Genomic DNA, 25,219 nt, shown 5'->3' with positions numbered 1-25,219 from the left:
ATCCATGCATGACCACTGGAAAAACCATAGCCTTGACTAGATGGACCTTTGTTGGCAAAGTAATGTCTCTGCTTTTCAATATGCTATCTAGGTTGGTCATAACTTTTCTTCCATGGAGTAAGCGTCTTTAAATTTTATGGGTGCAATCACCATCTGCAGTGATATTGGAGCCCACAGAGGTAAAGTCTGACACTGTGTCCGCTGTTTCCTCATGTATTTCCCATGAAGTGATTGGACCATATGCCATGATCTTAGTTTTCTGAATGTTGAGCTTTAAGCCAACTTTTTCATTCTCCTCTTTCACTTTCATCAGGAGGCTTTTCAGCTCCTCTTCACTTTCTTCCATAAGAGTGATGTCATCTGCATATCTGAGGTTATTGATATTTCTCCCAGAAAACTTGATTCCAGCTTGTGCTTCTTCTAGCCAGCATTTCTCATGATGTACTCTGCATAGAAGTTAAATAAGCAGGGGGACAATATACAGCCTTGACGTACTCCTTTTCCTATTTGGAACTAGTCTGTTAATCCTTGTCCAGTTCTAACTTTTGCTTCCTGACCTGACCTGCATACAGGTTTCTCGAGAGGCAGGTCAGGTGGTCTGGTATTCCCTTCTCTTTTAGAATTTTCCACAGTTTATTGTTATCCACACAGTCAAAGGCTTTGACATAGTCAATAAAGCAGAAATATATGATTTTCTGGAACTTTGTTGGTTTTCTGATGATCCAGTGGATGTTGACAATTTGGTCTTTGGTTCCTCTGCCTTTTGTAAAACGAGCTTGAACATCTGGAAGTTCACGGTTCACATAATGCTGAAGCCTGGCTTGGAGAATTTTGAGCATTACTTTACCAGCATGTGAGATGAGTGAAACTGTGCGGTAGTTTGAGCATTCTTTGGCATTACCTTTCTTTGGAATTGGAATGAAAACTGACCTTTTCCAGTCTGTGGACACTTTTGAGTTTTCCAAATTTGCTGGCATATTGAGTGCAGCACTTTCACAGCATCATCTTTCAGGATTTGAAATAGCTCAACTGGAATTCCATTACCTCCACTAGCTTTGTTCATAGTGATTCTTTCTATGGCACACTTGACTTCACATTCCAGGATGTCTGGCTCTAGGTGAGGGATCCCAGCATCATGTTTGTCTAGGTAGTAAAGCTCTTATTTGTACAATTTTTCTTTGTCTTCTTGCCACCTCTTCTTAATATCTTCTGCTTCTGTTAGGTCCATACCATTTCTGTCCTTTATCGAGCCCTTCTTTGCATGACATGTTCCCTTGGTATCTCTAATTTTCTTGAAGTGATCTCTAGTCTTTCCCATTCTGTTATTCTCCTCTATTATTTGCATCAATCGCTGAGGAAGACTTTCTTATCTCTCAGTGCTATTCTTTGGAACTGTACATTCAGCTGCTTATATCTTTCCTTTTCTCCTTTGCTTTTCGCTTCTCTTCTTTTCACAGGTATTTGTAAGGTCTCCTCTGACAGCCATTTTGCTTTTTGCATTTGTTTTCCATGGGTATAGTTTTGATCTCTATCTCCTGTACAATGTCACAAACTTCTGTCCATAGTTCATCAGGCACTCTGTCTATCAGATCTAGTCTCTTAAATCTATTTCTCACTTCCACTGTATAGTCCTCAAATTGTGCTTTTTGCTCCATACTGACTGGGAGTGGTGGGTGGTAATCTGGCACTATTACTTAGGCAGAAGCAAGCAATATTCAGGATTCATTTGAAGAAAGTAAGGAAAACCACTAGAGCATTAAGCTATGACCTAAATCAAGTCCCTTATGGTTATATAGTGGAGGTGAAAAATAGATTCAAGGGATTAGGTTTGGTAGCCTGAAAAACTATGGATGGAGGTTTGTAACATTGTATGGGAAGTGGTGACCAAAACCATCCCCAGCAAAAACAAATGTGAGAAGGCAAAGTGGTTGCCTGAGGAGGCCTTCAAAAGAGCAGAGAAAATAAGAGAAGTGAACAGCAAACAAGAAAGGGAAAGATATATCCAATGACATGCAGACTTCTGGGGAATAGCATGAAGAGATAAGAAAATCTTCATAAGTGAAAAGTAGAAGAATTAGAGGAAAATAATGAATCGTAAAGAGTATAGATCTCTTCAGGAAAATTGGAGATACCATAGGAATACTTCATGAAAAGATGGGCACGATAAAGGACAGAAAATTCAAAGACCTAACAGAAGAAGATGAGATTAAGAAGAGGTGGCAAGAATTCACAGAAGAACTGTACAAAAATGGTCATATTGACCCAGATAGATATGATGTTGGGGTCAGTTGTGTAAAGCCAGATATACTAGAGCATGAAGTCAAGTGGCCCTTAGGAAGCATCACTACAAGCAAAGCTAGTGGAGATGATGGAATTTCAGGTGAGCTGTTTAAAATATCCTAAAGAATGAGGCTGTAAATGTGCTGCATTCACTATGTCAGCAAATTTCGAAAACTGCACAGTGGCCACAGTGCTGAAAAAGGTCAGCTTTCATTCCAATTCCAAAGAATGTTCAACCTATCATGCAATTGTGCTCATCTCACTTGCTAGCAAGGTAATGCTCAAAATCCTTCAAGCTAAGCTTCACAGCACATGAACTGAGAATTTCCAGATGTACTAACTGGTTTGAGGAACCTGAGATCAAATTGCCAACATCCACTGGACCATAGAAAAAGCAACGGAATTCCAGATAAACATCTGCCTCTGCTTCACTGACTATGTTAAAGCCTTTCACTGTGTGGACTACAACAAACTGTGGAAAATTCTTAAGGAAATGGGAGTACCAGATCACCTTACCTGTCTCCTGAAAGTCTGTATGTAGGTGAGAAAATGGCAGTTAGAATCAGACACGGAACAACTAAAAGATTTAAAATTGGGAAAGGAGCTTGACAAGGTATACATTGTCACTCTGCTTATTGAACTTGTAAGTAGGAAAGATCATTTGATATGCTGGACTGCATAAATCCCAAGATGGAATCAAGATTTCTCGGAGAAATATCAACAACCACAGATATAAAGATGAAACCACCCTAATAGCAGAAAGCAAAGAACTAAACACAAATTGATAGAGAGGAAATGAAAAAAGCTGGCTTAAAACTCAACATTCAAAAAATATTCACAAAAAATACTCAACATTCATGGTATCCAGTACCACCACTTCATGGCATATAGATGAGGGCGAAGTGGAAACAGTGGCATATTTTATTTCCTTGACCTCCAAAATCATTATGGACCTTGACTGCATCCACAAAATTAAAAGACACTTGCTCCTTGGAAGGAAGAAAGGGTATGAAAAACCTGGACAGTGTATTAAAAACAAGAGACTCACTTTGCTGCAGAGGTCTGTAGTGCCAAAGCTATGGTTTTTCCAGTAATCATGTGCAGGTGTGAGATCTGGACCATACAACAGTGTAAATGCCAAAGATGGACAGTGTATTAAAAACCAGAGACTCACTTTGCTGCAGAGTTCTATAGTGCCAAAGCTATGGTTTTTCCAGTAATCATGTACAGATGTGAGATCTGGACCATACAAAAGTGTAAATGCCAAAAAATTAAGCTTTTAAACTGTGATGCTGGAGAAGATTCTTGAGAGCCCTTTTTAAAACAAGGAGATCAAACCAGTCAATCTGAAAGGAAATCAACTTATGACCCCTTCTGTCTTAGCTGAGGGATCTACTGACGGTCTCCAGGTGGAAAGAACACATGCTTCCATTGCAAAAGTGCCTAACCATGGCAGCTCCAAGCAAAGTCTGTAGCTCCACCTCTGGAGGAAGCTCAGAAAGGCTGAAGTCTCCGTGTACCCTGGGTCCCCCAATACATGCGTTGCATTCTCCCCAGCAGCATTGGAGGCCAAGGAAAGGGCATTCTGAGCCCTGGAGGTGGAGGATGGCCCAGGGATCCACTGGCAACACCACTTACCAAGTAGGACTGGAAAGGACAGAGCAGGCATATGTGGCAGAGAGCTGGTGACTGGGCTGTGGGAACAAAAGGGAACCAGCTCTGCATGTAGTACCTCACCCAAAATCCGCTGGAGAAGAAGCCCAGCTATAAGATCATCTGAGATGTGATGAAGAGGGTCTATTTCATTACCCCTTATAATTCCTCTGAATGAGAAGGTGGTGGAGTTGGTGGGTCATCACAAACTCTTCCATGGCCTAGATCATCCCCCCCCCCCCGCTTGGTATCCTTGGGGCTGCCTCTCCCCAGCTTCAGTCATGTAGTTCTGGAGGAAATTACCAATCATATGTGCTGCTGGGTCAGGGCCAATGACCAATAAAGCCAATCATAGGACCCATTGCCCTGCCAGGCTGCCTGATCTAGGGCTGTACATGTGAACTGAGGTGCGTCATTCAGAGAACACCCTTGAGCTCTAATGGCTCAGAGCTTCTTTCTTTACTAGGAGATGCCTTCAGGATATAAAACCCTAGGGCAGGTAGCTTGGACTCCCTCTCTAAGTGTAGAAGACTTAAGGAAGAAAGTTATCAAGCTGAGACCATCAAAGAAGACAGAAGGGAAATAGCGAGGGTGAGAAAGTGCTAACTGATGACTTCTGATTTCTTGGGTCCAGTCACTGAGATCTTTGTATTTGCTGTGATTCTTGTGTCCTGGACTCCCAGAATCATTTCAATGAGTTTCCCCTTTCCTTGAAGCCAGTTGAAGTTGGGCTCCTCTCATCTGTGACTCAGACTGTGTTCTAGATCCTTCCCAATCATTGTACACCTCCCAGACTCAAACAGAGACACCCATTTGTTTCACCACCATTACGAGTGAAACCTTTTATTCTTTAATGAGAATAGGGTTTGCAGCCCACCGAATACAGTTCACCAGCATCCTGGGCGAGAGTGCCCTAAGTGTGAGTGAGTGTTTGCTCAGAGCAGTCTTACTGATTTCTGAGCCACACTAACCATTTACACTGCCTGTGCCAGGCCAATCCTGTCATTTCCTTGATCATGAACCGAGAAGTACTGCCTCAGGAAGACGTCGCCCAGGATCCAGGTCTCTGTAGATATACTCACTGTGTCCTCTTTTAAGGTGGTAGAGCAGTGGCCTCTAGAATCCTGGGGAATCAGAAACACACATCAGTCACCCTGAGCTCTTACCTGCAACTCCCGCCAATATTCAGACCCAGCACAATTCTTGGTTTTATTTCCCTCTTTTGGCAACTATCAAGGGGTTTTATGAGCAGCAGGGGATGTAAGAGTTCATCCAAAACCAAAACGGGACAAGACACGCGGTTGTCATGAGGAACGGTGCCAGGTAGGGGAGGACTAGGACTTGGGGATACAACAAAATGATAAAAAACAAAGTCTTACTGTAGAGCGTAAGAAACTATGTTCAATATTTAGTGATAAACCACAGGAAAAAGAATACACATTCTTAAACGAATGTATAATTTTCCTGTGTGTAACTGAGTCACATTGCTGTGCAGAAGAACTCAAAGCAACACTGAAGATCAGCCTTACTTCAATAAATTTTTTAGAAAAGAACAAAATTGTCCATAGTTCTCCTCACTCCCTGTTTATTTCCTTCTGACTCCTGCTCCTTGTTTATTCTGCAGAGAATGCCAGTTCTCCTCCTGCATCCCCACAATCCATACTTTATTAAAAAAAAAAAAAAGGAAAAACTTTATTTTGTATTGGAGTATAGCTGATTAACAATATTCTGAGTTTCAGGTGGACAGTAAAGGGACTTAACCATATGTATCTGTGTATCCTGGTCCCAAAGATACCCCTTCCACCCAGGTTGTCATATAACTAAGCAGAGTTCCCTGTGCTACACAGTAGCTCATTGTTGGTTGTCCATCTTAAATAGAGTAGCGCCCACAACAAGTTCTTGAAGAGTTAACTCAGGAACTCTGGGAAGCTTCCTTCGGCCCACACTCAGCCTCTTTGGCCACTCCAGGCTTGGTTGGGTAACTTACTCTTGTTCCCCATCCCCACCAGCCAGTCCGTAGCCCTCATCACCCCTAATAAGTCCCCAGTGCCCCAGTGCAGAGCACCTTGGGATGCCATTTGCATGGAATCCAGTACAGTTTTGCCCAGAACCAAGCAACCCTCCACATGGCTCCATGAGTTTACAGTTTTAGAATTCCTGAAATTCCCTCCCTTCCTCTAAGCCTTCTTTGAGCCCATCAGCCAGCTCTGAACTCCCACAGGGAGGTGACATGAAGCCTTCACCCTGTGCCGGGGCTAAGCAGTCACTGTGAACCCTTTATTCACATTAGCATCCAGCCTCCCCACAGAGGGGTCGGGTAGCCTGACTCACAAAAGGAGCACCTGGGCTTAGCAAGGGGAAGATGCATCTGAGAACTAGGGTGACCGTGTAATTTATCATCCATTCCATGAAAACTGCGAGAAGGGAAGGGAGACTGTTAATCCCTATGGTAGAGGAGCACACTGGTATGTCCCCAGTCATCCTCCTGAGAGGGTAACAGGCAGGAAGTCCAGGGGTCTCCAAACGGAGGAAATAGCCTGCAAGTGTCAGACAATTTTATCTCTCTTAAGTGGCAGAAGGAAACAAACTAGTGATACTTTTTCCTTCCCTATACAAATTTAAAAGTAGGTCTCTTAAAATATTCTGTTGCCATAATGACACCTGATTTCACCTGAAGTTAACTATTCTCAAACCTAGAGATAACAAATACATTTCTTTTATGGAAATGTTTATCTTAAGCTATGCTAGATGTATTATGCATTTACCTTAAACTCTGTCTTCAAGTTGGTTGCACCTCTTGGCTCAGAACCTACTTGACAAACCAGTATGGTATATTCAGATATTGTTCCTCTAATCTATGTAAATTAAACAATTTGTATGGTGATCTACCTTTCTTCAAGATTCAAGTTAATCATTTTATGGCCCAGGATGCACCATTTGGTTCCAAGATTATCCCAAAATGCATCTTATGGGTGAGGGGCCTGGTGCCATTCTGAGTTTTAAGACATTCCTTTCTTTCATTAACAGACTGCTGCTGCTGCTGCTGCTACTGCTAAGTCGCTTCAGTCATGACTGACTCTGTGCAACCCCATAGACGACCTCCTACCAGGCTCCACTGTCCCTGGGATTCTCCAGGCAAAAATAATGGAGTGGGTTGCCATTTCCTTCTCCAATGCATGAAAGTGAAAAGTGAAAGTGAAGTCGTTCGGTCATGTGCAACTCTTAGCGCCCCCATGGACTGCAGCCCACCAGGCTCCTCCGTCCATGGGATTTTCCAGGCAAGAGTACTGGAGTGGGGTGCCATTGCCTTCTCCTTAACAGACTTCAGATGACCATATAATATTCAGCTGAAGACTAGCAAGTGGGTACTCTTTCTCCCCACTTCTGATGCCTATGTCAGAAGCTTTGTGTATCTCCTTTATACTTTAATAAAACTTTACTACACAAAAGCTCTGCACGACCAAGCCTCGTCTCTGGCCCCAGATTGAATTCTTCTGCTCTGGAGGCCAAGAATCCCGGGGTCTTTGTGTGATTCAACAACAACCTTTCACTCCTTTTCACATGGCCTTTTTCAGGGACCGCTAGAGCTGACTTTTGTGTCCATGCATCTGAGGTTTCAGATTGAACTGAAGCTCTTTGAGGACTGAGGACCATAGTGTTCCCCTCTCCTTGTGACTCCCCATATGCCAGAACGTTGTGGCGTCTCCGCATTTATTTCAGGATGATCAGTGTCCCAGACGGCGCTTTACTCTCAAGGGGTTGGTTTTGTGGCAGGCTCTGGCCCAGCAACAGGGCTCAGCAGCGTCTGCAATAGTGCGAGATGGCCTGCCGAGGGCGCCCTCCTTCCAGCCGCAGCCCAAGGGTTCCTGCAAGTTCTTATTTGAGAACCACCCCATTGTGTATATATACCACAGCTTTCTTATCCACTCATCTGCTGATGGACATCTAGGTTGTTTCCATGTCCTGGCTATTATAAACAGTGCTGCAGTGAACATTGGGGTACATGTGTCTTTCATTTCTGGTTTCCTCGGTGTGTATACCCAGCAGTGGGATTTCTGGGTCATATGGCAGTTCTATTATATATATTACTCAGCCATTAAGAAGAAAACATTTGAATCAGTTCTAAGGAGGTGGATGAAACTGGAGCCAAATATACAGAGTGAAGTAAGCCAGAAAGAAAAACGCCAATACAGTATACTAACACATATTTTTGGAATTTAGAAAGATGGTAATGATAATCCTGTATGCGAGACAGCAAAAGAGACACAGATGTATACAATGGAATTTTGGACTCTGAGGGAGAGGGAGAGGGTGGGATGATTTGGGAGAATGGCATTGAAACATGTACACTATCGTGTAAGAAAAGAATCGCCAGTCTATGTTAGATACAGGATACAGGATGCTTGGGGCTGGTGCACGGGGATGATCCAGAGAGATGATATGGGGTGGAGGGTGGGAGGGGGGTTCAGGATTGGGAACTCATGTACACCCATGGCGAATTCATGTCAATGTATGGCAAAACCAAAATCAATACAGCATTGTAAAGTAAAATAAAGTAAAAATAAAAATTAAAAAAAGAAGAACCACCCCTCAGGGTTCTCCCCTCACCTTGAGGATGTAGGCTAGAACGAGCCCTGGGTATTTGATTCCATTGATAGTGAAGATAATAGAGGGTAGGGTATTGACCACAAAATATGAAACGTAGTGCTGTTAGAGAGAGAGGGAGAGAGGTTGGCCCTGGAGATCCTTCTTGTGTGTGGAGACTGGGAGTGACCCTGGGGCATGATCCTTCACCTCGGAACCCTGTGGCATGGTGCCAATGAGCTTCTGGATGTTATTGACCAGTCTTCTTGGGCCAAGGATCAGTGATGTCCTAGTGTCCACAAGGGCCTTGCAGCCACCAGAACAAGCAATAACCTTTCTTTTCATGGAGATGCTGAGAGACAGTGTGACAAAGCGGGCATCAAAGCTGCTCTTAGTCTCCCCAGAGCTGCCCCCTTCCCGACTGTCTCCTAAATAGCCCTCCATCTTTTGCGCTGATTCTTTTCCCTTGCTTTCAACACAGCACCTTCCTTGACATCCTTGAATGCAGTACTTGAATACACCAGGATATTCTGTATCAGTCTCCTGTCTTGGCCACTTTCTGTAGACCCTTCTCATGTCTGTCCGTGCTAAGTTGCTTCAGTCATATCTGACTCTGTGTGATCCCATAGATGGCAGCCCATCAGGCTCCCCCATCCCTGGGATTCTCCAAGCAAGGACACTGGAGTGGGTTGCCATTTCCTTCTCCATGCATGAAAGTAAAAAGTGAAACTGAAGTCGCTCAGTTGTGTCCGACTCTTTGTGACCCCATGGACTGAAGCCTACCAGGCTCCTCCATCCATGAGATTTTTCCAGACAAGAGTTCTGGAGTGGGGTGCCATTGCCTTCTCTGGTTCTCATGTCTAGCATGTTCAAAGTCATAATTCACTATGTCGCCCTCACATCTAAGAAGGCTGATGCACAAGAAATGACACACACACATAGTGAATTGTGACTTTGGTACATGCTCATGAGACACACACATAGTGAATTGTGCATGTCATTTCTTCTGCATTTGCCTTCTTAGATGTGAGGGCAAGTTTTATTCTCATTGCCTCCCTAAAGTGCCTGGCACACAGTGGATGCCCAATGCTTGTCTGTTTGGTGAGTGAATGAAGACTGTGAAAATAATGAATGAGAAACATCCAGAGAGCTGTGTCTGGTGGGGAACAAATAATGGGTCAACCACAGAGTGAAGATGGAGATTCATGGGGACAGCAGATTCTCATAATGGTGGAATAGAGGGGCTAGTCTGCGAGACGGTGTCTCCCAGCACTGCTCCTACAAGCAGCTCAGACCCTGAGACCCTGGCCAGGAAATACATGACTAGCCCACAGAAATTCCAAAGGAGAGGTCAGTTTTCATCTGAAGGTATCACACAGAATCCTATCAATTATGCCTCTTGTTCGCAGGTCACTCCTGGATTCCACCTTCCTGATTCTCTGTTATAGCCCCTTCCCCACTCTGTGCCCTAGAGCTTGGGGTGACTTTTTTATTAGTTGCTTTCAAGTCTTAAGACTGCAGCCAACCTCTCTCCACTGCTGGATAGCTGCTCCCTAAGGAGACCAGTTTTCCCCATTTTCTCAGGACTTTTCCTGCTTTTAAACTGACATTGATCTTTACTGAGAATTTCCTTGGTCTCAGGTAGCCCTGGACAGTTGGTCATCTTATAACTCTGTTCAGACTGATGTAATCCTTCTTGATCCTCTGTTCACCACACTGTAGAGTCCTCTAACCATGCTCCACGCCTCACAGGGCAGTGGGTGCAGCCCTCTCCCAGCTGCACAGACCTCTCTGGACTCTTTTAGGACCCTGGTCAGAGCCCTGGTTAGAAGGCCTGAGGATTATGAACCCGTGGGTTGTTTGTGCATCTATATGTTTATGTGTTTGTTTGTATATGTGTTTGTATGTGACTCTAATTGTGCTTTTGTATCTCTGACTAGCTATGTATGTTTATATGTGTCTCTGTTTATATGACTCTGCTTGTGTGTTTCCATGTGTCTGTGTGTCTGTCTGTGTCGTTGTGGGTGGTGTATATATCTGTGTCACTATGTGTCTGATAATCCATGTGTGTGTGTCTGCCTGTGTCCACATACAGATGTGGAGCGTCAGTTGGGCTGACCCTCAGAGGGAGAGGCTTACCGGTCCATGTGTACACGCAACTCTCCCACTTGGATCAATGGTACCCAGTTGAGCGCTCCCTGGTAGTAGGCTTTGTCCACCCCACCAAACATCACCACACTGCCCTTCCTCTGCATCTGTAGAGAGAAAAGAGGGGGAGATCTTTGGAGGACAGTAACAACAGCACTGTTTGAGAGCTCGTGTTTGTGCTTGTCTACCCATCAAGGCCGTAATAAAGTCTCCATTTACCGATGCAAAAATCGAGGCTAGGAGAGATTGAAAAGCAGACTGAGGTCAGTTACTGGCTAATGAGTAGCACAGAGGAGGTTAGAAGCTGAGTCACATGGCTAGGCTCCACCCACTATGTCTTCTGAAGAGGCCCAAGACTTCCTGCTACCTGTGTGCTCAGAAATCCTCAGATGACAGGGTGCTGAAGAGTTTTTGCTTTCCTCTTTTCTAGCTTGTCATTTTTCAAGAAAATCAAAGCCTGGGAGTGCTAAGTATGTGGGTTCAGGTCACCCAGAGTTGACTCTACTGTGACCTGACCTGGCCTGTGACCTCTACTGTCCAAAGGCCCCCACACTCAGAAGAGACCCCACCTCTTCTCTCCCTGTCTTAAAATGACTAATATTTCTTGAACAAGGAGTCCCACATGTTTGTTCTGTGTCCCACACTTTCATTTTTCACTGGCTCCTACAAATTGGGTAGCTGGTCGTGGGCTCCCAGTGGAATTCTTTAGGAAGGAAAGATATCTACCATCCTTCTCCTTCCTTCCTTATCAAATTCATAAGCAAAACATATTGCTTTTGCCTCCAACTTGTTTCCTGTTGCCTTCCATTAGTCTTCCTCCTCACTCACCCCCCCTAGACCAAGTTACTGCTCTTGAACCCAGGAGCAGGAATGTGTTTCAATAAAACATTATTTATAAAAACCAGTGGTGACGCCAGGTAGGGCCCAGGGGCCATAGTTATCCTGGGTTAAATTATCTCTCAGGATACTTTTTTTATCAAGTATTCTATAATTTTCATGCAACTAGAAGCATCTTACAGCTAATTTGGAGAAAGGGATTGTCCATCTCAGACTTACTTGCTTAAGTAGAAGGCAAAAACAGGCTCAGAAATGGCACCTTGATTCTTCAGCTTGTCAAAGATGGGGATGGCTCCAATGAAGGATATGTTGGGGTAGTTCAAGCCCAAGAAGGCTTCAAAAGGTATACCCTGAGAGCTGTATTCCTCCATGCTTAGACCGAACTGCTGGTCAGTACTTACAAGGTCCCCAATCTGTGGGAGAGAAGAGTGTTCTCATTTACAGATATATGAAGTGGGGCTAGGAGTGGGCTGGGGTGCATTGCTGTTAGATCCTCAAGGAAGAATTGAGGTTGGGCTGTGTTTTTGGTGGACCTCAGATTTTTAGACCAAGCTGGGAGGGGAATTTGGGTTCCATCTGAGAGAAGCTGTGAATTTTAAAACATCTGCCCCTCTGAAAAACACCACCTGAGTGAGTCAAATTGGCCTTGTGGCTTCTGTCCAGGTGGGGCAACCGAGTCAGGCCAGGACCCATTGCTGCCACCTTGTGGAAAAAATGATCGAGAGCAAGATAGCCTTCTCTTTGGCATGACCCAGTGACAGGAATGGATTGCATTCTCTGTAAGGCACTGTGGATTCTGCAACTGTCCAGGAAGACAGAAGCTGAAAACACAATCTTGCTTGCAGGGTTCTAGGAAATTAGTGCCTGGGAAATTCACTTTTGGGGATATGTGTGTATTTCTGTGAGTGTGTATGAAAGAGAAAGGGGCGGGGGGACTACTCAAGTACTTTTGGGAGGCAGGCCGTAGGTTTTATTAGACTCTCAAAGGTCCCCTAGAGTGAGAACTCATTTATCAGGCCCCCTGACATCTCTGGCTTCCAGTTTTCCACTCTGAATACTTGAAGCCCTTGAATGCCCCCAGGGTCCCCGGATAAGTTTTATCCTGTCCCAAACACCCCATAGCAACTGCAGTCCTGAAAAGTCAGCCCAGCTCCACCACTTACCACATGTGTGACCTCAGCAAGGCCCTTGTTGTCTGTACTTCAGTTTCCTCATATGTCTCATGAGCTAATCAGACCACCTGCTTGTGGGGTTGTTGTAGGATTAAACCAGTTATTACCTGAAAGTGCCTGGAACAGTCTGTGAATATATGTGGGTGCTTTTATCCCCTCTTCTCCCTCCCAGCAAAGTGAACCTTGAACTGTTCATGGGCAGAGGAGCTGCAAGTCCACACCTCAAGTCACTCTCTGGGTTAGCTAATCTGTTTGCTCGTGTGTCACCATGGGCACTGCCTCCCCAGAGACATGATCCTGTGGGTAAGATGACCAATATCTGTGGGAGGCAGGGTAGGAAGGGTCCTGCCAGATGGTCCTGAATCTGTTTTGCAAGCAGGTATCACTCCATAGCCACTCCTGACTCAGCTTCTCTTTACACGTTACCCGAATGGTGTCATAAGCAAAAAACCCCTTCATGCTTTCAGATCCATAGGCAATGCTGAAAGTCTTTTGGGTAGGCCGGAAGGTGGAAGACTTGTAATGTCTGAACCTAACTTGTGTAGCTGCAGACACAAGAGATGAGTGTCATCAGGTGCCAAGAGTGGATACAGGGCGGCACAGCAAGTGAACGATGGTCCGTGTAGGAGGTGTCTGTAGTCACAACAGGCTGGACTGAGGCAAAAGAGGGAGGACACCCACAAGTCATATGAGCCTGTGTCAAAGATAACCTGGAATTTCTTGAGGGGGTGTTTCAATGGTGATGTTACCCACAGAGAATATCTACAGGGAGAAGGAGAGAGTGGATTAGTACAGAACTGGCTACCCTCTATTCCCACACTGCTGCCTCCCTCTGGGTGTTACATATCCTTTGAGATCAATTTATAACCACTGTGCAGCTCACAGCCTTTGATCACAGAGGTACTTGCATTTGATATTTTTTCCTGTGCTGCATTTTATGCAGGATATCAGTTCTATGACCAGGCGTTGAAATGGTACCTCCTGCATGAGAAGCCCAGAGGCATAACAACTGGGCCTCCAGCACCACTAGACACTCAGGGAAGTCCTGGTGTCTTCATTTGAAAAGCTCTGTAATCTCTTCAAACCCAGCCTTAGCATCCCTTTCTCCAGGAGGTCCTTCTTGATCAACCCCAGCCACTCCCTCTATACTCAGACCACATCCAATCAACACCACACAGGTGACTCCTTCATTTGACATATATTTATTCTTTCTCTATCTCTCAGGCTGGCATGGGCATTCTTGAAGACAAAATAAGCCCTTTTCTAGTCTAAAAACTGTAAGCACTGTATTAGATTCTTATGGCCTTACACGGAAGACGGGTTCAGTAACTTTCTACTGCTGTGGTTCTTGTATCTGTGGAAACCGAATTCCTCTGCCTGGGGATTCACAATTGCTTTGCAGTTGGTTCTATCTTTTGATCAGTGATGGTTCACTTTTCACCTGTAACTGAGGTGTTCACTTAGTTCAGAAGGATCTGCTCCTGCTGCTGCTGCTAAGTCGCTTCAGTCATGTCTGATTCTGTGCAAGCCCATAGATAGGAGACCACCATGCTCCCTCATCCCTGGGATTCTTCATGCAAGAACACTGGAGTGACTTGCCATTTACTTCTCCAATTCAGGAAATTGAAAATGAAAGTGTAATCGTCCAGTTGTGTCCAAATCATAGCTACCGCATGGACTGCAGCCTACCAGGCCTCTCCATCCTTGGGTTTTTCCAGGCAAGAGTACTGAAGTGGGTCGCCATTGCCTTTTCCTCAGAAGGAACAATCTCCTTCAAACTAACGACACATTTTTGATACAGAAATGGATGTTTACCTGCCACTTGGTAATTTCTGGGCCCAGTCACAAAGACAAAGACTTGAGGATGATAGTGCCTTCTCCTGGGTGGGGCCTGTGTTGCCCAGGGATTCTGCCTCCTGAAGGAGTCCCAGCCCCAACATCCCACCTGGCATCTTCAGATGAGCCCCAGTACTAAGCTAGAGCACCAGGAGGCGCTGTGGCACACCATCCTTCCAAAACACTCACATCTGTGCTTTTCCTCAGGGGGTTCAATTCAGCGCAGTTCAGTTCAGTTCAGTCGCTCAGTCGTGTCCAACTCTTTGCGATCCAATGAATCGCAGCAAGCCAGGCCTCCCTGTCATCACCATCTCCTGGAGTTTACTCAGACACACATCCATCGAGTCAGGGATGCCATCCAGCCATCTCATCCTCGGTCGTCCCCTTCTCCTCCTGCCCCCAATCCCTCCCAGCATCAGAGTCTTTTCCAATGAGTCAGCTCTTCACATGAGGTGGCCAAAGTATTGGAGCTTCAGCTTTAGCATCATTCCTTCCAAAGAAATCCCACGGTTGATCTCCTTCAGAATGGACTGGTTGGATCTCCTTGCAGTCCAAGGGACTCTCAAGAGACTTCTCCAACACCAAACTTCAATAGCATCAATTCTTCGGTGCTCAGCCTTCTTCACAGTCCAACTCTCACATCCATACATGACCACAGGAAAAACCATAGCCTTGACTAGACGGACCTTAGTCGGCAAAATAATGTCTCTGCTTTTGAATATACTATCTAGGTTGCTCATAACTTTTCTTCCAAGGAGTAAGCGTCTTTTAATTTCATGGCTGCAGTCACCATCTGCAGGGATTTTGTAGCCCTAAAAAATAAATTCTGACACTGTTTCCACTTTTTCCCCATCTATTTCCCATGAAGTAATGGGACCCGATGCCATGTTCTTCATTTTCTGAATGTTGAGTGTTAAGCCAACATTTTCGCTCTCCTCTTTCACTTTCACCAAGAGGCTTTTTAGCTCCTCTTCACTTTCTGCCTTAAGGGTGGTTTCATCTGCATATCGAAGGTTATTGATATTTCTCCCGGCAATTTTGATTCCAGCTTGTGTTTCTTCCAGTCCAGTGTTTCTCATGATGTACTCTGCATATAAGTTAAATACGCAGCCTTGACTTACTCCTTTTCCTATTTGGAACCAGTCTGGTGGTCCATGTCCAGTTCTAACTGTTGCTTCCTGACCTGCATACAGATTTCTCAAGAGGCAGGTCAGGTGGTCTGGTATTCCCATCTCTTTCAGAATTTTCCACAGCTTATTGTGATCCACACAGTCAAAGCCTTTGGCATAGTCAATAAAGCAGAAATAGATGTTTTTCTGGCACTCTCTTGCTTTTTCCATGATCCAGCGGATGTTGGCAACTTGATATCTGGTTCCTCTGCCTTTTCTAAAACCAGCTTGAATATCAGGGAGTTCACGGTTCATGTATTGCTGAAGCCTTGCTTGGAGAATTTTGAGCATTACTTTACTAGCATGTGAGATGAGTGCACTTGTACAGTAGTTTGAGCATTCTTTGGCATTGCCTTTCTTTGGAATTGGAATGAAAACTGACCTTTTCCAGTCCTGTGGCCACTGCTGAGTTTTCCAAATTTGCTGGTATATTGAGTGCAGCACTTTCACAGCATCATCTTTTAGGATTTGAAAGAGCTCCACTGGAATTCCATCACCTCCACTAGCTTTGTTCATAGTGATGCTTTCTAAGGCCCACTTGACTTCACATTCCAAGATGTCTGGCTCTAGCTTAGTGTTCACATCATCATGATTATCTGGGTCATGAAGATCTTTTTTGTACAGTTCTTCCATGTATTCTTGCCACCTCTTCTAAATATCTTCTGCTTCTGTTAGGTCCATATCATTTATGTCCTTTATCGAGCCCATCTTTGCATGACATATTCCCTTGGTATCTCTAATTTTCTTGAAGAGATCTCTAGTCTTCCCCATTATCTTCTTTTCCTCTATTTCTTTGCATTGATTGCTGAAGAATGCTTTCTTATCTCTTCTTACTATTCTTTGGAACTCTGCATTCAGATGCTTATATCTTCCCTTTTCTCATTTGCTTTTCACCTCTCTTCTTTTCATAGCTATTTGTAAGGCCTCCCCAGACAGCCATTTTGCTTTTTTTGCATTTCTTTTCCATGGGGATGGTCTTGATCCTTGTCTTCTGTACAATGTTACAAACCTCATTCCATAGTTCATCAAGCACTCTATCTATCAGATCTAGGCCCTTAAATCTATTTCTCACTTCCACTGTATAATCATAAGGGATTTGATTTAGGTCATACCTGAATGGTCTAGCGGTTTTCCCTACTTTCTTCAATTTGAGTCTGAATTTGGTAATAAGGAGTTCATGATCTGAGCCACAGTCAGCTCCTGGTCTTGTTTTTGTTGACTGTATAGAGCTTCTCCATCTTTGGCTATGCCCCAACCAGTAATACTGAAGAAACTGAAGTTGAACGGTATTATGAAGACCTACAAGACCTTTTAGAACTAACACCCCAAACAGATGTCCTTTTCACTATAGGGGACTGAAATGCAAAATTAGAAAGTCAAGAAATACCTGGAGTAACAGGGAAATTTGGCCTTGGCATGTGGAATGAAGCAGGGCAAAGACTAATAGAGTTTTGCCAGGAAAATGCACTGGTCATAGCAAACACCCTCTTCCAACAACACAAGAGAAGACTCTACGCATGAATATCACCAGATGGTCAACACTGAAATCAGATTGATTATATTCTTTGTAGCCAAAGATGGAGAAGCTCTATACAGTCAGCATAAACAAGACCAGGAACTGACTGTGGCTATATTTCTGATATAGTTTCCTCCTAGAGTCTATGCTGTGAAACATTTTGTCTGCCAAACCAAACATACAAAAAATATTATTGTGAAATGTCTTCCCAATTAAAGAAGACAAAACAACTGTGGCAGCCAGGTAAAGACAATCCTGTTTAATGACTCATCCAGGACTCCTTGGGCCTATTCCTGCTTGAGATCTATCAATGGCTGTCCCTTGAATACAACAGGAGCCCCTCCTAGTCACCAGATGTGTGTAGATGGGACACTGTGTCTTAACACTCATTTTTGAGCATTGTTTACATTCCTTTCTGGTGGTTAAATTCCAAAAGGGGGAATATGATGTCACTGACAAATGATACACATATATTCCCTTTGAACTATGTTGTTGGAGAAGACTCTTGAGAGTCCCTTGGACTGCAAGGAGATCAAACCAGTCCATCCTAAAAAAAAAAATCTCTCCTGAATATTCACTGGAAAAACTGATGCTGAAGTTGAGCTCCAATTATTTGCCCACCTGATAGGAACAACTGACTGATTGGAAAAGACCCTGATATTAGGAAAGTTTGAAAGCAGGAAGAGTAGGTGAAGACAGGATGAGACGGTTGGATGGCATCACCAAGTCGATGGACATGAGCTTGAGTAAGCTCCAGGAGTTGGTGATGGATAGGGAAGCCTGGCATGCTGCAGTACATGGCATTGCAAAGACACGGACATGACTGAAAGGACCGAACTGAAATGAACAAATTGAGAACAAAGGTTGATAAATCTAATTGCATCAAGTTGTTGACTAGCTGCCCATAACAACACATTACCGAAGTGGCTTTAAAATTCAGAATTATGACTACATTCAAAGTGGAATATCTTCTAAGGAAAAACAAAACTACTGCCCATCCAAAACAAAACCAAAGAAAATCAAAAGAAAAACAGGAAAGAAATCTGAAACTATATTCAACAACTTATTGGTCCTCATATTGCTTCTGTTACAGTGACAGAATCGTATATATGTTAACAGGTAAAAGCAACACAATAATTAAAACTCATGTTCTGAAGTAAGCCTTTCAGTGGCTAGAAAAAACGGTTCACTCATAACAGAAATAACTGTAATTAAAACCCTGCTGTCTTAAATCTTGAACTGAAATAATAGGTTTGTACCAACTAATTATATTCCTTTTAATTTTATTTTTTAAGGAAAATGCGTCCTTCATACTCTGACCCATGTAAGCCTACAAGCCAATGACAACTTGATAACAGTGACTATTCTGAGGTCTAACATGTAGCTTCTAAATACATTTCCCATCAGACAATGCATGGATTCTTAAAGAGATGGCTGATTTCAGGACTGGGTAAAGAAATGCACAAAATAATCTTGGTAATCGTGAAGGACCAGAAAGCTAAGGCACTTTGAAGCCCAATGGGGACAGGACAAAAAGTTTAGGAATCCAAATGAAAAGGCCAAACATCTGCCAGTTTGTTGGGCAGAATGATGTTTCTGCTTCTCAACACACTCTTTATATTTCTCATAGCTTTCCTGCCAAGAAGCAAACGTCCTCTGATTTCATGCTGCAGTCACCATCCACAGTGGTGTTTCTTCCACATTTTCTCCTTCTATTTGCCATGAAGGATGGGGTTAGATCCCGTTTTCTTAGTTTTTTAATATTTAAATTTAAGCTGGCTTAATGTGTCCAAATGTTAACAGACAACATCTTATTTGTCACTGTGATAGGTTGCTAGGGCACCAACTCACAATTCTGAGCACTGAGAAAGGAAAATAATCATCAATATTTAAGCTATTTTTGTTTCTATTAAGGATAGGTTACATAACTACAAACAGTTCCAGGAAAACAAGCTAGATTTTCTCTTCTGGGGGTGATGAGAGAGTGTGGGGGAGCCCGTATAGTACAGATGAAGCCTCACTCACTGACCTGCAGCTCAGCTACTGCTGTGGAAGTCTGGTTCTAGTAGACCAAGGACTGGTACTGGTCCTGACCCACTGTGCTGGTTTTGTGGACTCTGCTCTAAAACCAATAGTAGGACATTCTGTAAGACAAACCACCCTGCTTCTGCCCAGTTTTCAAACAAATAAATGACATTAAAATTGGGAGAGGAACAGTTATTTTGTCTTAAAGGAGAACAACCAAGTGCAACATATGACTACATTCTTTTTATAAACTGTGAAAACACATCTGCTTTTTGAGAATCAGGGAAATTTGCACATGGGCTGTATATTAAATGTTTGTTTTATTGGGAACAAAGAACATCTTTTAACATCCCATTATTTTACACCAAATACTCATGTACATTTTGGGAATTGTTCATATAGTCCCTAAAATACTTTAGGAAAAGTGAATAAGAAGTAAAAGAGAGAATGAAATGAGTGTCTGTCTTTATTTAAAAACAGATCTGCATAGCTGGTATGGATTGAATTGTGTCCACCCTTGACTCGCAATGTGATGGTATTAGGAAGTAGGGCCTTTGGGAGGTACCCAGGTTGACATGGGGTTTTCATGGTGGTCCCTCATGATGGGATTAGCCTCTTCCTATTTTTTCTTATTCTCCCTATTCCTCCTTCTCTTCAACCACTGCATGTGAGAAGATAGCAAGAAGAGAAAGACTGATGCAAGTCAACAATGTCTTCACAGGTAACTAAACTAGCCATAAACTTGATGTTTCATAGTCTCCAGTCTATGACAAATTGTGCGACTAAGAGGTTAGTTTTGTAGTTATTGATGCCAAATGATAAAATATAGGATTTATGACACTCTTCTTTATTATATTTGTTATGTTTGAAATCGTTTTGTACTAAGAAGTTTATAGAAAGTCCATTTTGGAGTTTCTGTCTTAGAGATACACTAGATGCAGATTCAGGCAGGTCCCCAATGAATGAGTGGTTGGAGGACAACATGCTCCTTACTCCAACTCATCTCTTGTCATCTGAAAACCGTCCCCCACACCTGACAACCTTAATGCTCCCCACCCTGCCACCGCACGATCTGCATCTCCATTACCCTGCTAAGCTGAGTCATCTAGCTGGAGATGTTAATGATTCAGGACAGGGTCTGGAAGCAGAAGGAATGTGGACATTTTTAGAAAGAATAAACTGGGGAAATTCGTCCTTGGTTTTCCCTTCTTTAGTGCCATCTGTATGTGAGGGATTGAGTCTGGGTAGAGAAGAAGCCACAAGTGGGACTGCATGGATATTTGCAAGAGAATAGGGGAGGAATTCAGAACCCAGGAACCAGGAGGTGGGCAGCTTGCACAGGACACAGGTGGGAAGGAAGAAGCACTGGGAAAAGAATAGTGCCTACCTGAGGGCCAGACCTACCTGAGTCTTCTGGATAAACTTGGAGATCACGTCCTTCCTGCTGGAATTCCTGCTCCAGAAGTGGAGGGGAGAGAGCTGTACTCACTCCTACTGAGTCACAGGGAGAGGAACAGCCTCCCCCAGAGCCCTTTGATTCCACTCTACCTATGGGTATCCTCCCAAGGCAGAGAGCAAATGGCAGGTCATCCAAAAGATGACCTACTTTAAATAGTATTTAAAATACTACAAAATTTGTCAAAGTGTCCTGGCATATCAAGTTTCTTGAGTTTTTTTTTTTTTAGCAGAGATGATTCATCAGCCTAATTTGGGTTTCTGCTGAGGAATCTACAAACATCCCCATGGATAACATCTGACTTGTAAGTACCTGATATCATCCCACATTCCCAAATGATGGTAAGTTCCAGTGGGCAAGGCCTCTAAGGTCCTTAGTGTCACAGCAGCTGTGTGCCAAGGTGTCTACCACTCACAGTTCTGATCACAAGACCCATGAACATCACCAGCAAGTTACAGGCCCCTGCCCACCAGAGGCAGCCTCAGCATCCTCAGCAACATGCACCTCTGAGCCCCTTTCCCACTGAATGGCACTGAGCCTCAGTCTGGAACAAGTGTTCTGGAACAGGTCCAGTCTCCGTCATCCAAGAGGTGGGAACATGAACCCTGGGTTATATGACTCACTCTAAAGTTGTAGGGAAGTTAGTGAAGACTTGGGACCCAGGAACTCTGATTCTCAGACCAGGAGACTTCCAGGAATGGAAAGATGAGAGAAAACTCCATTGCATCCACTGCTGGGCAGCTCTCAGATATCTGCAGGCACCAGAGTGGAAATTCCTTTCCCGTTGCCCTTCAAGTCTGGTTCTGATTTTATCAGCAGACCTGCCTTCTTGTGGCAGCAGGAAAGCAGTACTTCAGGCTATTTCTTCGGGGTTCCAGACAAAGTGGGGAGCCCCAGCTCTAGTGACCCCAGGAGGCAGTCCTGCAGGTGGTGACTGACTCACTCCCAACTCAGAACACCCAGAGCTCCCACTCCTCATTAAGGCAACACAGACCTTTGCATGACTGGATAACATGAAACTGCATTCACAGTGAGAAGCATTCTCTTCTCAGCCTTCTGGCAACTTAGATAAGGGTCTAATGTTTCCTCAGGGAACCCCTGGCTGAGGGAGGCTGAGGTCTGAGACTAGCCTGGATGCAGGGGAATGTGTTCCCTCTTTGATGCTCCAAATAGTCCTTGGAGATTCAAAAGCCTTGACAGAATTTCAATCACCCTTATGATTTTTAGGGACTTTGCTTTATGAACCTGGTGGGAGAAAAAGGACAGAGACTCAGGGCAAGGCTGGATATCTCTGGCTCCCAGCTGACTGTGAGTTGATTCCAGCCACCAGGCTTCACAGTCAGGTGCTGATATTATTCAAAAGCCACCTTTGAGGAAGCAAAAGAGGAAAGAGTTTTTAGGCACAAAGTAATGTGGTAAAAGGGCCGTGGGAATCACACAAGGAAAGATGAAACAAGAGTCATTACTTGTTTTTTTGCTCTCTCAGTTCCTTGGCATTTCTACTCCTGAGAACAAGTATATGGAGATAGTCAGAGGCATTGGTGGTGCCCCTGGCACCTGATGCTCCTGGTGATAACCAGTTTATGGGTACGTCCCTGAGTCCAGAGCATATTCAGCATCGTGATAGCCCCAGGTTCCCCCTTCTTGGGAAGGCTGACATGCCTCTTGCTGCTAACTCACAAGTGAAACATGGCATGAGGTCATGGTGGTTGACCTGTAGTCCAAGTTCCAAGCAAGGAAGGAAGATTGGCAGTGGAAGAGTAGCAATTCATTAAACTTGGTTACCTTGATCCTTAGCAGGGGTTACTTCCCACATCTACAGTGTTTTTCTCCCAGGTTTTTGCATGGCCAGGTCGTTCTCACCATTTAGCATCATCACAAATGAGTCTCTCTCAGGCTTGCTTTCCCTGGATACTCCACTACCACAAGCACAGACCCTCATCCAAACAGTGCCTAGACCTTTCCCTCCATCAAAACAATAATTATAGTTACCAATGTGGAAAGGTGGGAGAGGGATAAATTGAGAGTTTGAGATTAACATACGTATACTACTTTATTTAATAGATAATCAACAAAGGCCTACTGTACAGCACAGGAATTCTGCTTAATAGTCTGTAATATCCTGTATGGCAAAATAATCTAGAAAAGAATAGATATATATCTATGTATAAGGGAATTAATTTCTCATACAACTCAGGAAGCAACTGTTAGAACTGGTCATGGAACAAAAGACTGGTTCCAAATAGAAAAGGAGTACGTCAAGGCTGTGTATTGTCACCCTGCTTATTTAACTTGTATGCAGAGTACATCATGAGAAATGCTGGGCTGGAAAAAGCACAAGCTGGAATTAAGATTGCAGAGAGAAGTATCAGTAACCTCAGACATGCAGTTGACACCACTCTTATGGCAGAAAGTGAAGAGGAACTAAAAAGCCTCTTGATGAAAGTGAAAGAAGAGAGTGAGAAAATTGGCTTAAAGCTCAACATTCAGAAAACAAAGATCTTGGCATCTGGTCCCATCACTTCAGGGGAAATAGATGGGGAAACATTGGAAACAGTGTCAGACTTTATATTTTTGAGCTCCAAAATCACTGCAGATGGTGACTGCATCCATGAAATTAAAAGACACTTACTCCTTGGAAGAAAAGTTATGACCAACCTAGATAGCATATTCAAAAGCAGAGACATTACTTTGCCAACAAAGGTCTGTCTAGTCAAGGCTATTGTTTTTCCATTGGTAACGTATGGATGTGAGAGTTGGACTGTGAAGAAAGCTGAGTGCTGAAGAATTGATGCTTTTGAACTGTGATGTTGGAGAAGACTCTTGAGAGTCCCTTGGACTACAAAGAGATCCAATCTGTCCATTTTGAAGGAGATCAGCCCTGGCTTTTCTTTGGAAGGAATGATGCTAAAGCTGAATCTCCAGTACTTTGGCCACCTCATGCGAAGAATTGACTCATTGGAAAAGACTCTGATGCTGGGAAGGGTTGGGGGCTGGAGGAGAAAGGGACGACCGAGGATTAGATGGCTGGATGGCATCCCTGACTCGATGGACATGAGTTTGAGTCAACTCCAGGAGATGGTGATGGACAGGGAGGCCTGGCGTGCTGTGATTCATGAGGTCGCTGAACTGAACAACTGAACAACTGAACAACTAATATTAATATTAATACAATGCTGCACATCAACTATACTTCTATATAAATTAAAAGCTGATTTGTTTTTAATGCTTACATGTAGAGACCCTTAGAGTTCTTTAGACTCGTAGGATTTCAGATATGATGCTGGATATGGCAGAACAGGTGCAGAAATCTAGACATTTTCTGAGGTTATATTTTCCTGAGTTTTGGTGTCTTTTGCTCCTAGTGGCACCTTTGTTTTGTCCTTGGAGGATCTAATACAAGGGCTTGGAGACACCAGCTGGGTGTTAGTTGAAGGATGAGAGGGAGGCACTAGTAGGAGAGTGAAATCCCAGCTCCCGAGTCTTGGGTTGGGGCACGTTTGAGGCACAATTTACTTCCCAAGTTTCCTGTGAAAACAGGCTGTAGCTTCCCTCTCCATGACTTGCATGAAATCAGACCCAGAATGGTTTCATCATTTTTCATGTCCTGCTTCCTCTGAGACCTCACTAGTTTCTCTGAGAGAACTTAAAAAATAAAAAAAAAAGGCTGCACTTGGTCTTCATTGCTGCTCAGGAGTTCTCTATTTGCATCCAGCTGGGACTACTCTGTAATTGCAGTGCACTGGCTTTTCAATCCTTTGCTTTTCCTGATGTAGACCACAGGCTCTAGGTCACTCAGGCTCAGTAGTTGTGGCCCACTGGCTTAGTTGCCCTGGGACATTTGCAATCTTAACCAGGACTCAAACGCATATCTTAAGGATTGGATTAGAAGGGAAAACACTCTGGAAGGAATTTGATATAAATCACTCTTATATGAAATTTGGCACCATGGCCTATTTATCAGGAAACTGATAGAGGATTGTCTTTGGTTCAAGTAACCTCCTGAGATCAGGACTGATTGAGGTCCCCTCCCAAGGGTTCCTACAGGATCTTGAATCTCTCCTGCCATGTCGCTTGGTTACTGCTTCAGTTTCTGAATCCCACACTAGAGCACAGCTTCCAGAAACAGGGCTGTCACTTGACTCACTTGTAAGTATATATAAGTAGATATTGTCTCATTCAGACCCTAATGTCAAGACAAGGCTAACACAAAGATCAGTTATTCTATTATGAGTGTTAGATTACAGGTTCAACGACCATAATCAAACCCTAAAAAACATTGTTTTAAATACAACACAATTTCAATTCTCTTTCATATAATGTTAGGGCAGGTCTCTCCACAGAGATGAGGGCCCACTTTTTTCTTGTCACATCTTACACCTGTGCTACTTACCTCTGCTCTAACATGGCTGCTCCAGCTCCTGTCATTATATCTGCATTCCAGCTAGTGGGACAGAAAATAATACTTCCATTTGGAAGTGACATATCACCTCTAGTCAAATTCCACTGGCTGAAGTATCTTCCATGGTCATGGCAAACCTGG

General features: G+C 43.8%; 1 protein-coding gene across 1 annotated transcript; it reads right to left on the bottom strand.

Moving 5' to 3' along the window:
• LOC102182212 (pregnancy-associated glycoprotein 1-like) lies at positions 4,908 to 25,104 on the bottom strand. Its single transcript, XM_018042750.1, has 9 exons — positions 25,070 to 25,104; positions 20,625 to 20,673; positions 13,385 to 13,436; positions 13,101 to 13,219; positions 11,722 to 11,915; positions 10,657 to 10,797; positions 8,728 to 8,869; positions 8,542 to 8,640; positions 4,908 to 5,057 (listed from the first exon to the last, which is right to left on the bottom strand). The coding sequence occupies exons 1-9, from the start codon at positions 25,102 to 25,104 to the stop codon at positions 4,908 to 4,910; spliced, it is 981 nt and encodes a 326-aa protein (XP_017898239.1).

The sequence above is a fragment of the Capra hircus genome, chromosome 29 (assembly GCF_001704415.2).
Source record: "Capra hircus breed San Clemente chromosome 29, ASM170441v1, whole genome shotgun sequence".
In the NCBI taxonomy this organism is placed as follows: Eukaryota; Metazoa; Chordata; class Mammalia; order Artiodactyla; family Bovidae; genus Capra; species Capra hircus.
Note: the sequence above shows the minus strand (reverse complement) of the source record. Positions and strands in the feature narration are given on the sequence as shown.